At 45.0% G+C, this 13,285-nt stretch overlaps 2 protein-coding genes across 2 annotated transcripts; both read left to right on the top strand.

Moving 5' to 3' along the window:
• Positions 1-8,692: 8,692 nt before the first annotated feature.
• On the top strand, positions 8,693-10,882 carry LOC127302084 (probable polygalacturonase). Its single transcript, XM_051332428.2, has 3 exons — positions 8,693-9,499; positions 9,652-9,983; positions 10,277-10,882. Exons 1-3 carry the CDS (start codon positions 8,922-8,924, stop codon positions 10,762-10,764), a joined length of 1,398 nt encoding a protein of 465 aa, XP_051188388.1. The 5' UTR covers positions 8,693-8,921; the 3' UTR covers positions 10,765-10,882.
• An 803-nt stretch (positions 10,883-11,685) lies between these two features.
• On the top strand, positions 11,686-12,403 carry LOC127302082 (uncharacterized). Its single transcript, XM_051332427.2, has one exon. It carries the CDS (start codon positions 11,806-11,808, stop codon positions 12,160-12,162), a length of 357 nt encoding a protein of 118 aa, XP_051188387.1. The 5' UTR covers positions 11,686-11,805; the 3' UTR covers positions 12,163-12,403.
• The last annotated feature ends 882 nt before the right edge of the window (positions 12,404-13,285 follow it).

Below are 13,285 nucleotides of genomic sequence, written 5' to 3'. Positions count from 1 at the left end.
AACAACACATAGACATAACTTTGATAATCAACATAACAAGTATTCTCTATTCATCGGATCCCAACAAACGCAACATATAGAATTACAGATAGATGATCTTGATCATGTTAGGCAGCTCACAAGATCCGACAATTAAGCACAATGGGGAGAAGACAACCATCTAGCTACTGCTATGGACCCATAGTACAGGGGTAGACTACTCACACATCACTCCGGAGGCGACCATGGCGGCGTAGAGTCCTCCGGGAGATGATTCCCCTCTCCGGCAGGGTGCCGGAGGCGATCTCCTGAATCCCCCGAGATGGGATTGGCGGCGGCGGCGTCTCTGGAAGGTTTTCCGTATCGTGGCTCTCGGTACTGGGGGTTTCGCGACGGAGGCTTTAAGTAGGCGGAAGGGCAGGTCAAGAGGCGGCACGAGGGGCCTACACCACAGGGCCGCACGGCCAGGGCAGGGGCCGCGCCGCCCTAGGGTGTCGCCACCTCGTGGCCCCACTTCGTCTCCTCTTCGGTCTTCTGGAAGCTTCGTGGCAAAATAGGACCCTGGGCGTTGATTTCGTCCAATTCCGAGAATATTTCGTTACTAGGATTTCTGAAACCAAAAACAGCAGAAACAAGAATCGGCACTTCGGCATCTTGTTAATAGGTTAGTTCCAGAAAATGCACGAATATGACATAAAGTGTGCATAAAACATGTAGATAACATCAATAATGTGGCATGGAACATAAGAAATTATCGATACGTCGGAGACGTATCAGCATCCCCAAGCTTAGTTCTGCTCGTCCCGAGCAGGTAAAACGATAACAAAGATAATTTCTGGAGTGACATGCCATCATAACCTTGATCATACTATTTGTAAAGCATATGTAGTGAATGCAGCGATCAAAACAATGTATATGACATGAGTAAACAAGTGAATCATATAGCAAAGACTTTTCATGAATAGTACTTCAAGACAAGCATCAATAAGTCTTGCATAAGAGTTAACTCATAAAGCAATAATTCATAGTAAAAGCATTGAAGCAACACAAAGGAAGATTAAGTTTCAGCGGTTGCTTTCAACTTATAACATGTATATCTCATGGATATTGTCAACATAGAGTAATATAATAAGTGCAATATGCAAGTATGTAGGAATCAATGCACAGTTCACATAAGTGTTTGCTTCTTGAGGTGGAGAGAAATAGGTGAACTGACTCAACAATAAAAGTAAAAGAATAGTCCTCCATAGAGGAAAAGCATCGATTGCTATATTTGTGCTAGAGCTTTGATTTTGAAAACATGAAACAATTTTGTCAACGGTAGTAATAAAGCGTATGTATCATGTAAATTATATCTTACAAGTTGCAAGCCTCATGCATAGTATAATAATAGTGCCCGCACCTTGTCCTAATTAGCTTGGACTACCGGATCATCACAATGCACATGTTTTAACCAAGTGTCACAAAGGGGTACCTCTATGCCGCCTATACAAAGGTCTAAGGAGAAAGCTCGCATTGGATTTCTCGCTATTGATTATTCTCAACTTAGACATCCATACCGGGACAACATAGACAACAGATAATGGACTCCTCTTTTATGCATAAGCATGTAACAACAATTAATAATTTTCTCATATGAGATTGAGGATATATGTCCAAAACTGAAACTTCCACCATGGATCATGGCTTTAGTTAGCGGCCCAATGTTCTTCTCTAACAATATGCATGCTTAACCATAGGGTGGTAGATCTCTCTTACTTCAGACAAGACGAACATGCATAGCAACTCACATGAAATTCAACAAAGAGTAGTTGATGGCATCCCCAGTGAACATGGTTATCGCACAACAAGCAACTTAATAAGAGATAAAGTGCATAAGTACATATTCAATACCACAATAGTTTTTAAGCTATTTGTCCCATGAGCTATATATTGCAAAGGTGAATGATGGGATTTTAAAGGTAGCACTCAAGCAATTTACTTTGGAATGGCGGAAAATACCATGTAGTAGGTAGGTATGGTGGACACAAATGGCATAGTGGTTGGCTCAAGTATTTTGGATGCATGAGAGGTATTCCCTCTCGATACAAGGTTTAGGCTAGCAAGGCTTATTTGAAACAAACACAAGGATGAACCGGTGCAGCAAAACTCACATAAAAGACATATTGTAAACATTATAAGACTCTACACCGTCTTCCTTGTTGTTCAAACTCAATACTAGAAATTATCTAGACCTTAGAGAGACCAAATATGCAAACCAAATTTTAGCATGTTCTATGTATTTCTTCATTAATGGGTGCAAAGTATATGATGCAAGAGCTTAAACATGAGCACAACAATTGCCAATTATCACATTACCCAAGACATTTATAGCAATTACTACATGTATCATTTTCCAATTCCAACCATATAACAATTTAACGAAGAAGAAACTTCGCCATGAATACTATGAGTAGAGCCTAAGGACATACTTGTCCATATGCTACAGCGGAGCGTGTCTCTCTCCCATACAGTGAATGCTAGGATCCATTTTATTCAAACAAAACAAAAAACAAAAACAAACCGACGCTCCAAGAAAAGCACATAAGATGTGATGGAATAAAAATATAGTTTCAGGGGAGGAACCTGATAATGTTGTCGATGAAGAAGGGGATGCCTTGGGCATCCCCAAGCTTAGACGCTTGAGTCTTCTTAGAATATGCAGGGGTGAACCACCGGGGCATCCCCAAGCTTAGAGCTTTCACTCTCCTTGATCATGTTGCATCATACTACTCTCTTGATCCTTGAAAACTTCCTCCACACCAAACTTAGAACAACTCATTAGAGGGTTAGTGACAATAAAAATTAACATGTTCAGAGGTGAGACAATCATTCTTAACACTTCTGGACATTGCATAAAGCTACTGGACATTAATGGATCAAAGAAATTCATCCAACATAGCAAAAGAGGCAATGCGAAATAAAAGGCAGAATCTGTCAAAACAGAACAGTTCGTATTGAAGAATTTTATCGAGGCACCAGACTTGCTCAAATGAAAATGCTCAAATCGAATGAAAGTTGCGTACATATCTGAGGATTACTCACGTAAATTGGTATAATTTTCTGAGTTACCTACAGAGAAAACAGCCCAGATTCGTGACAGCAAAGAAATCTGTTTCTGCGCAGTAATCCAAATCTAGTATGAACTTTACTATCAACGACTTTACTTGGCACAACAAAACACTAAACTAAGATAAGGAGAGGTTGCTACAGTAGTAAACAACTTCGAAGACACAAAATAAAAACAAAGTACTGTAGTAAAAACCATGGGTTGTCTCCCATAAGCGCTTTTCTTTAACGCCTTTCAGCTAGGCGCAGAAAGTGTGTATCAAGTATTATCGAAGGGTGGTGCATCTTCAGCGGGGTGTGGAGTTTTCTCAACTATGCATTTTATCTTTTCTATGTGAGTTTCAGAGGCTCCCTTTTCATTAGTCTTGGGCTTGCTACTCTCATCAAACAAATCTTCAGGAACAATCCAATCAAATTTTTTTCTAGTGCCTCACACATTCCCAAGAGCTTGCAAGGTATTGATGTTTTAATATCCCCCTCATAATTAACTTCATTAGTGTACTTTTGTCTATCCTTTTCCATCTTCTCAAGGGTACTGGCAAAATTGGTATAAGAGCCTAGCATATTATATTTAGTGAAGACTTTTCTAGCCTCTCTCGCTATTCCCCCAAATTCTTTAAGAAGGGTTTCTAATACAAAATCTTTCTTTTCTCCTTCTTCCATATCACTGAGTGTAAGAAACATATGTTGAATCACAGGATTAAGATTAACAAATCTAGCTTCTAACGCGTGTACTAGAGAAGCAACAGCAATTTCATAAGTAGGAGCAAGTTCTACCAAGTGTCTATCTTCAAAATCTTCAACCGTACTAATATGAGTGAAAAAATCTTCTATATTATCTTTCCCAAGGATAGACCCTCGGCCTACCGGTACATCTTTAAGAACAAACTTAGGAGGAAACATGGTGAAATAAGTAAAGCAAATACAAGTAACTAATTTTTTTGTGTTTTTGATATAGCAAACAAGATAGCAAATAAAGTAAAACTAGCAACTAATTTTTTTGTATTTTGATTTAGTGCAACAAACAAAGTAGTAAATAAAACTAAGCAAGACAAAAACAAAGTAAAGAGATTGGGAAGTGGAGACTCCCCTTGCAGCGTGTCTTGATCTCCCCGGCAACGGCGCCAGAAATTTGCTTGATGCGTGTGGTTGACACGTCCGTTGGGAACCCCAAGAGGAAGGTGTGATGCGCACAGCGGCAAGTTTCCTCGCAAGAAACCAAGGTTTAATCGAACCAGTAGGAGTCAAGAAGCACGTTGAAGGTTGATGGCGGCGGGATGTAGTGCGGCGCAACACCAGAGATTCCGGCGCCAACGTGGAACCTGCACAACACAACCAAAGTACTTTGCCCCAACGAAACAGTGAGGTTGTCAATCTCACCGGCTTGCTGTAACAAAGGATTAACCGTATTGTGTGGAAGATGATTGTTTGCAGAAAACAGTAGAACAAGTATTGCAGTAGATTGTATTTCAGTATAGAGAATTGGACCGGGGTCCACAGTTCACTAGAGGTGTCTCTCCCATAAGATAAACGACATGTTGGGTGAACAAATTACAGTTGGGCAATTGACAAATAAAGAGGGCATGACCATGCACATACATATTATGATGAGTATTGTGAGATTTAATTGGGCATTACGACAAAGTACATAGACCGCTATCCAAAGATGCATCTATGCCTAAAAAGTCCACCTTCGGGTTATCATCCGACCCCCCTCCCATAATAAGTTGCTAACAACAGACAATGGCAATACGTATTGCGCGTAATCGAATCAGTAACTACATCCTTGTACATATCACCAATGTTTTTTCCCTAGTGGCAACAGCACATCCATAATCTTAGAGATTTCTCGTCACTTCCCAGTTCACGGAGACATGAACCCACTATCGAGCATAAATACTCCCTCTTGGAGTTACAAGCATCTACTTGGCCAGAGCATCTACTAGTAACGGAGAGCATGCAAGATCATAAACAACACATAGACATAACTTTGATAATCAACATAACAAGTATTCTCTATTCATCGGATCCCAACAAACGCAACATATAGAATTACAGATAGATGATCTTGATCATGTTAGGCAGCTCACAAGATCCGACAATTAAGCACAATGGGGAGAAGACAACCATCTAGCTACTGCTATGGACCCATAGTACAGGGGTAGACTACTCACACATCACTCCGGAGGCGACCATGGCGGCGTAGAGTCCTCCGGGAGATGATTCCCCTCTCCGGCAGGGTGCCGGAGGCGATCTCCTGAATCCCCCGAGATGGGATTGGCGGCGGCGGCGTCTCTGGAAGGTTTTCCGTATCGTGGCTCTCGGTACTGGGGGTTTCGCGACGGAGGCTTTAAGTAGGCGGAAGGGCAGGTCAAGAGGCGGCACGAGGGGCCCACACCACAGGGCCGCGCGGCCAGGGCAGGGGCCGCGCCGCCCTAGGGTGTCGCCACCTCGTGGCCCCACTTCGTCTCCTCTTCGGTCTTCTGGAAGCTTCGTGGCAAAATAGGACCCTGGGCGTTGATTTCGTCCAATTCCGAGAATATTTCGTTACTAGGATTTCTGAAACCAAAAACAGCAGAAAACAAAGAATCGGCACTTCGGCATCTTGTTAATAGGTTAGTTCCAGAAAATGCACGCATATGACATAAAGTGTGCATAAAACATGTAGATAACATCAATAATGTGGCATGGAACATAAGAAATTATCGATACGTCGGAGACGTATCAGTGCTTACACAATATGATTATTGAAAATGAGCGAAAACATCCGGTTCCTCTGGCTGAGAAAGAAGCACCATATGACAGAGAGGGTCCTCTTGCACAACCTAATCACTAGGTGCCGACATCATGGGCCGCCTTCATTGCTATGCGCCAGGAGATTCAAGACTCTACAATGCATCAACAGCTGCAAGATGATCTGGTGGAGCACATATGGACGCTCCGAGGCAACGCCGACACCAACACCGACGCCAACTAGTCTGTCTTTATTAATTTGTTTCAAAACTTGTGAAATTGTGTGCTTCATTTGTTTCAGCACTTGTTAAACATTGTACTGATTTTCGCCGAATTTCTTTCAGCAATTTTCGGCGAACTTGTTAATTTTATGTCGAATTTATTTGAAATATGTCAAATGGTCGAGGTTGGGGGTGTCCTGCCGGGGGGACGGCTGGAACTCTGGCGCTCCCCAGGCCAAATTTTCCTCCAATCCGGAGGAAAATTTCGCCGGATTTGGGCGTGGGGAGCGCCAACGAGTGGAGATGCTCTAAGGCTCTTGTAGGTTTTCTTAGAAGGGGCTAGTTTAGTTAGAGCAGCTTCACATATCATGTGCCTTCCCTAAAAAAAATCATTTGCTCTCGCCTGCGAGATTACCTTCGCATTGGCAACAAGGATTTAGGGAGAACCCGATGTTAAAGTCGTGGTGAGTGGGTGGTATGAGGTTATCATCTCCATGTCCTCCCCCTGAATCAAGGTTGAACCATTTAGACTGCTTCATGGGGTTGGCCTAACTGCTTGGTCGCGGTGGGAGATTTTGATAGGGATATGAGTGACAAGGTATCAACTTGTCAATGCCTATGGATTATAGGCTAGGGTTTAGTTGGAAGTAGAGGGTAAGTAGATCTCGAAGGTTTCAGCCGAAAAGTACTCGACGATTATGAAAACTAGGGTTTGTAGACAATGATTCGATCCTTTCTTCGTCCCTTGACTCCCCCTTTATATAGGAGGTGGAGTCGAGGGATTCGTGCTATACAAGTTACGGAGTCCGGGACGGTTTCTAACTCATCCCGCCAGATTACAAATAACACTTCCTATTACAACTCTTGACTTTCCTTGATATATCTTGGGCTCCCGAATCTTCTTATTCTTCGGGTAGTGGGCCTTCAGTAAACCCCGGGTACTATCTTCGGCAGGCCCATTTGGGATGCCTATGTCAAGAGCCCGAGATTTTGCTTGAATCGTAGAATCGGGAAAATCTCCTTTGTTTTATTTTTATTCGAAAGCTTCAACTTTTTTATATTTCTTCACATAAAATTCTATATTGTACAGGGATAATGGTAGTTGGGGCTAGTTCATCGACGGATCGTGTACTAGTTAAGCTGCTCTAGTGGCAATCCGCAAAAACCTACTTCAAGATCACGTCCCTGGACATGATCTCGGGATCTTGGTGTAAACTTCGACGAGTGCCGCTTAAGGTCTTACCATTCGTCGAGTCCCAGTCAAATTTTTCGGTACCTAACGTGTCCGTTAGGATTTTTCTTCGTATCTGTTGATACGGATAAAGGTAGCGAGCGCGATCTTTGGCGATGCCACGCCCGTGAAACGGATCTGGGGTCTTACCTTCGCAAATTTGCGGCATTCAGAAATTGATCGCAACTTCGGCGTTCTGAGAATATATTGTCGAGTGCTTTTCCGGCTGTTGGAATGGCACATTTTATCGAGTCAATTTTGACTTATATTGTTCTCCCGATGGGAGTATATGTAGAGTTAATTATAACTCGAAATATACTCTCTTGCTTTTCTATCTTTTATTTTTGAACTTCATCGGGTACGCGAACAGCGTTCCCGATGGGAGTAGCCCCCGAGGCTACAACCAAGAACTTGTGCTTGGTTGTAGGCTCGACATTTTAGTCCACCTTGTCGCTATATTGTCATTATTTCCCAATATGATCTCTCTCTTCTTTTTTTTACCTCCCGGGTGCGCGAACAGCGCTCCCGATGGGAGTAGCCCCCGAGGCTACAGCCAAGGACTTGTGCTTGGTTGTAGGCTCCCGCAATTTCTATATTGTCATACTCGAAATTTTACTTTTTGTCGAAGTAGCCCCCGAGCATTTGGGCAAAAACTTGTATTTGATCAAAGGCTCCCGAAGTATTTAATAATTCTCCCTGTCGCCAATCTTCTTTTATTTTCCTTGTCGACATGCTTCCCTTAACCAAATTTACTTCAACCCTGTTGAATATTCGTGATTTTTCTGCCCTGTGGGTCCATTGCTTCCACCACGTTGACACGTCGTGCAAGTGGGTGAGGAACAAAATCGACAAGACCAGCAGCGATCTGTTTACCTCGATCCATTGTGTTGCTTGCGGTTGACGATGTCGAAGATCTTGAGCGTGCCATCGAGATCAGAGGCGGGAGATGGAGGAGTCTTCATCTATGATGGAGGAGATAGTTCACCAAGGACCAGTGGATCCAATGGATGTTGAGGTTTTGTTGAAGAGATTGAACATGCAAGGGGAGAAACTAGATGGAGTCAAGATCGGAAAAGGAGGTTGAACAGTCTAAATGAGGATGTGAAGTGGTTGGGCAGCCGACAAAGGTTTCAAGGGCTCAAGCGCCAACTTGGAGCAATGGCGGCAGTCATGGGCGGAGGGAGCATCCAAGTAATGAGTGTACACAGTTGTCCAAAATGGGGATAAGCGGGAATTAAATTCGCTCATAGTCTAGCACCAAACATGTATTGAGATAAGTAGGGATTTGAAGTTTGGAGAGCCTTTAGAGAGATAGGCGGGATTAGTGGGATGAGATGGGACACGGGATTGCTTGAAAATCCCACCCCACTTGGAATTTTACTCCTATCCTGCAGCAGCTTATCCGGTCACACCACACGCCGATAGGAACTGAACAAACACCTTTCTCGCACACGGCACACGCACCAGATCATCTTCATCCTGTGCTGACGGCGACATGGCCTCCGACTCCGATCCAACTGCACAAACCCAGCAGCTCGCGTGCCATGATTCCCCACTTGGACTTGATGATGCTACTACACCACTTCTACTACCACTAGCTCGGACAGCAAGCAGCAGAGAGCGAATTCCTCTAGTCAACGCCGGCCGCAATGGCGGCATCCCATCTCCTCCTGCTGGCGCCCGCGCTCCTCCTCCTCCTCTTCCTCCTGCCGCCGCCGCCGCCGCCGCCCCAGGCCGCCGCGCAGGCCCGCGTCTTCTCCGTCGCCGACTACGGCGCGGCCGGCGACGGGTCGCGCTACGACACGGCGGCGATCCAGGCCGCCATCGACGCTTGCGGGGCGGCGGGGGGCGGCCGCGTGCTCCTCTCGGCGCCCGGGGACTACCTGACGGCGACCGTCCACCTCCGCTCGCGGGTGGTGCTCGAGGTGGCCCCCGGCGCGCGGCTGCTGGGCGGGACCAGGCAGCGGGACTACCCGCCCGAGTCCAGCCGCTGGTACGTCGTGCTGGCCGAGAACACCACCGGCGCGGGCGTCACCGGCGGCGGCGAGATCAACGGCCAGGGCGGCGCCTTCGTGATCACGCCCAACGCGCAGAAGAACATCATGGTGAGCTGGAACGTCACGGGGGACTGCCAGGGCGACGAGTGCCGGCCCCGGCTCGTCGGCTTTCTCGACTCCAAGGACGTTACGATCCATGACATTACTCTCAACCAGCCAGCCTACTGGTGGTGAGCAAATCCCTCACCATTCTCTGATCTTACTCAGAACTGATTGAAGTGTAGTGTACTCATGTGAATTTACCTGACCTGTCGACAAAAAGATTATAGTTAGGAATGATTAGCAAATTACTTGATGGTTGATATGCTTGCATTCTCTGCAGTCTGCATCTTGTCAGGTGTGACAACTCGGTGATCCGCAATGTGTCTATATACGGCGATTTTGACACCCCCAACAATGACGGGATTGACATCGAGGGTTCAAACAACACGATCATCGCCGATTGCCACATAGACACCGGAGATGATGCGATCTGCCCCAAGTCTGGCACAGGGCCAGTTTACAATTTGACTGCGACAAACTGCTGGATCCGGACTAAATCTTCTGCCATCAAATTTGGAAGTGCAAGCTTTTTCAACTATGAGAGGCTGGTCTTTGACAACATAACTATAGTTGATTCGCATCGGGGACTTGGAATTCAGATCCGTGATGGAGGTAATGATTTTGCTTGCAATTGTCAGCGAACCATCATACTATTTTAGGTGATAACACTGAACATCTTATTGTTCGAAAAGCTACTGTGCTTATGCTTACAACTTACTGGCCTTGCGGAAGCGGCCGTGTTTTGAAAAACTTCAGGGGCTCATTTTTTTAGGCAACCCATGTTGTAGTTTTAGTTTCTCTTCAGTTGCAACAAATTTTACTTAGCGGTGACCCTGCCTTGTATATTCAGATATTCCCTTAATTTGTAGAAGCATCTTCTGATTTAGAGTTGCATAATTTTGCAGGCAACGTTAGTGATGTGATGTTTTCGAACATCAAAATGCGCACCAGATACTACGATCCTTCATGGTGGGGGAGGGCAGAACCGATCTACATCACTACCTGCCCAAGGCACGCTGGTTACAAAGACGGCACCATTTCAGATGTTCGTTTCATCAACATCTCATCGGTCTCCGAAAACGGGGTTTTCCTGGCTGGATCGAGCCATGGCCTGCTTCGCAACCTAAAGTTCAAGAATGTTGACCTAACCTACAAGAGATGGACAAACTACACTGGGGGCCTGTATGATTATAGGCCTGGGTGCCAGGAGATGGTGAAGCACAAGACCGGTGGTATGATGCTGGAGTACATCTCTGGCCTGGAGATCGACAATGTCAATATGAGATGGTCCAAAGGAAACCTGAAAGGCTGGGATGTTAATCCGCTCCTCTTCCGGCCATCGACTGTTGATGGGCTGTCATTCCATGACTGGAAGTCGCTAGATGTTCAATAGCACACCAACTGAATCTGAAATTTTGTATGTGTATCTGTATCACAAATTCACACGATGAATAATTGGCGATTCTTTTGTGAAATGTTTAATAAAAGATCAACAAGAAACGGTATATTGACTTCTGTTGTGCATATGGGTGAGAGTCTGTGCCATATTTGTTTTCTTAACTCTGCATTCAAGCCATAGAGTCATGTGGGTTAGCCTAAAGCCCTTTGTTGTTGTTAATCTTAGACCCAGACCTGATGATTCCAGAAATGTTTAAGATACAGTGAAGAAGCCTCACATTCCATGGTACAGTATATATCTGAAGAACCGGGGTACAGTTAGCATCACTTGTTCAACTGAAGGTTTCAGTTGAAGTGGATGAGTAATGCTGTCTGGTGTATTGTGAGAGTTGGAAAGGGCTGATGAATGGTTTGTGTTTTGTCCTCCGTTTTGATACTCCAGTATCAGTTCTCTGACTTCTCTCCTTTTATCAGGGGCAAGGTGAAGGAGGAAGAGCCATCGTTTTCAATGTAGTCTTCTTCCATTTATTAATTTGGAGATTTCAACGTAGAAGTACAACAAATATGTGACATCCATATTTAATTTTCGTAGGGGAAATGTGCAGAACTTGAAAAGGTACAAGTACAGCAATAATATCTAAATGAACAGCCAAACTAAGATCTAGGAAAATAGCAGACAGAGCCTGCTCACATCTCCCTTTTTAACTTTTTATATAAAATCGTTTGAAATGTTCACTTCTCCCTTAGGAAAAAACTCATATCTGCTTGGAGAGGGAATTCTGTTTTTCTAGGAGAGAGAGAACATTTTGTGGCACCGTATATTCTTTTTTTACAAATTTGAGGGACTGGAGTGTCGATCATTCCAATCTCCGGCCCACTAAGATCACCCGCTTCTACAGCAAATCCGGCCCACTTAGACCACTGAGTGCAACGTCCAGACCCCACTACCTCAGCGTCGTCTCCGCAGAGCAGCCCCCAAATCGGCGACCTCTCTCCCCCTCCGATCTCCAATCCTCCACCTCACCAACCGAGCACGATGCGGGCGATCTCGTCGGCGGCGGGAGGCATGCTACGGGCGCGTCTGCGCGCGGCGGCACGCGTCCGCGGCGGGCACGGCGACGGCGCGGGCCGGTGGACGACGCCGGGGCACGAGGTGCGGCCCAAGGGGTACCCGATGAACCGCACGCCGCCGCCGCCGGGGGAGTCGCGCAAGTGGGAGGACTGGGAGCTGCCCTGCTACGTCACCTCCTTCCTCACCGTCGTCATCCTCGGCGTCGGGCTCAACGCCAAGCCCGATCTCACCATCGAGACCTGGGCGCACCAGAGGGCGCTCGAGCGCCTCCAGCAGCAGGAGCTCGCCGCGTCCGCGTCCGCCGACGCCCTCGCCGAGTGATCCGCGCGCGCGCGCGCCCCAGGTCTCCTCGAATCCATCCTAGGTTGCTTCTGTTTTGCTTCCAATAAGAATGATTGAGATGTGTACGAATCTGATATGGATGCAAGATGCGGGTTAAGCACTGTAATTTTGTTTTCCCTTTCGTTGTGGAATTTATCTGATGATGGCGAATGCCCTAACATTTTGAAATGCTTTGCGATGTCCTAAACATTTGAAATACTCTGTCTTGATATTATCTTCATCAACCGACAGTACTACAATTTTCATGAAATTAATGACTCTTGTCTCTCTTCCAAAAAAATTATGCTGCAATGTTCAGTATATCACTTTTACTAACCTCAAATGTAGCTTCTTGCTAGAACTTAGAGGTGGCGCCTGCCTTTTGGGGGTTTGGCTGTTACATGTATGCTTGTCGATATGGCATACTCTCTTAAACACCTAATATCATCTTGGTACATGATGCAGTGGTAAGTCAATATAAGAGTGTAATGCACATTGTGTTACTTAAGTAACTACTAAGTGAATGTTAGTATTGGCCACTTGGTTATGGAACATACAGAAACATGGAGGTTAATAGATATAGGTTGAGTCTAACACAATCTGTAAGTTGCGCCTTTTATTTTTTGTTTATAGAAAATATACGAGCAGAATCAATAGAAGGCTAGTAAATCTTACTCAAACGTACGTTTCAAATTGCAATGCATCATGTAGCTTCTCCCTGGAACTTTGAAATGGTGCTTGCCTTTTTGGGGTTACCTGTTACATATATGCTTGCTGATATGGCGTACTCTCTTCTTAAACACATGCTTCATTGATGATGATTTTAAGCATATCATTTTGGTACACAATTTAGTGCTAAATCAGCGTATGAGTGTAATGCTATAGGCGACATAGTTATAGATGAAAAAAGAAATCTAGGATACTAGATATAGGTAGAGTCTAACACTTGCTGTAAGCTGGGCCTTAATTTGCTTTGTGCAGAAAACATAAATACAAGTACTTCCTCTGTCCCACGAAGGTTGTCTGAGATTCTTCAGAATTTAGATGTATCTAAATGCTATTTGGTGTACATCCAAATTTTGATAAATCTCAGACAACTTTCATGGGACGGAGGGAGTAAAAT

Source organism: Lolium perenne, chromosome 5, assembly GCF_019359855.2.
Source record: "Lolium perenne isolate Kyuss_39 chromosome 5, Kyuss_2.0, whole genome shotgun sequence".
In the NCBI taxonomy this organism is placed as follows: Eukaryota; Viridiplantae; Streptophyta; class Magnoliopsida; order Poales; family Poaceae; genus Lolium; species Lolium perenne.
This window is presented reverse-complemented; position numbering and strand designations above follow the sequence as displayed.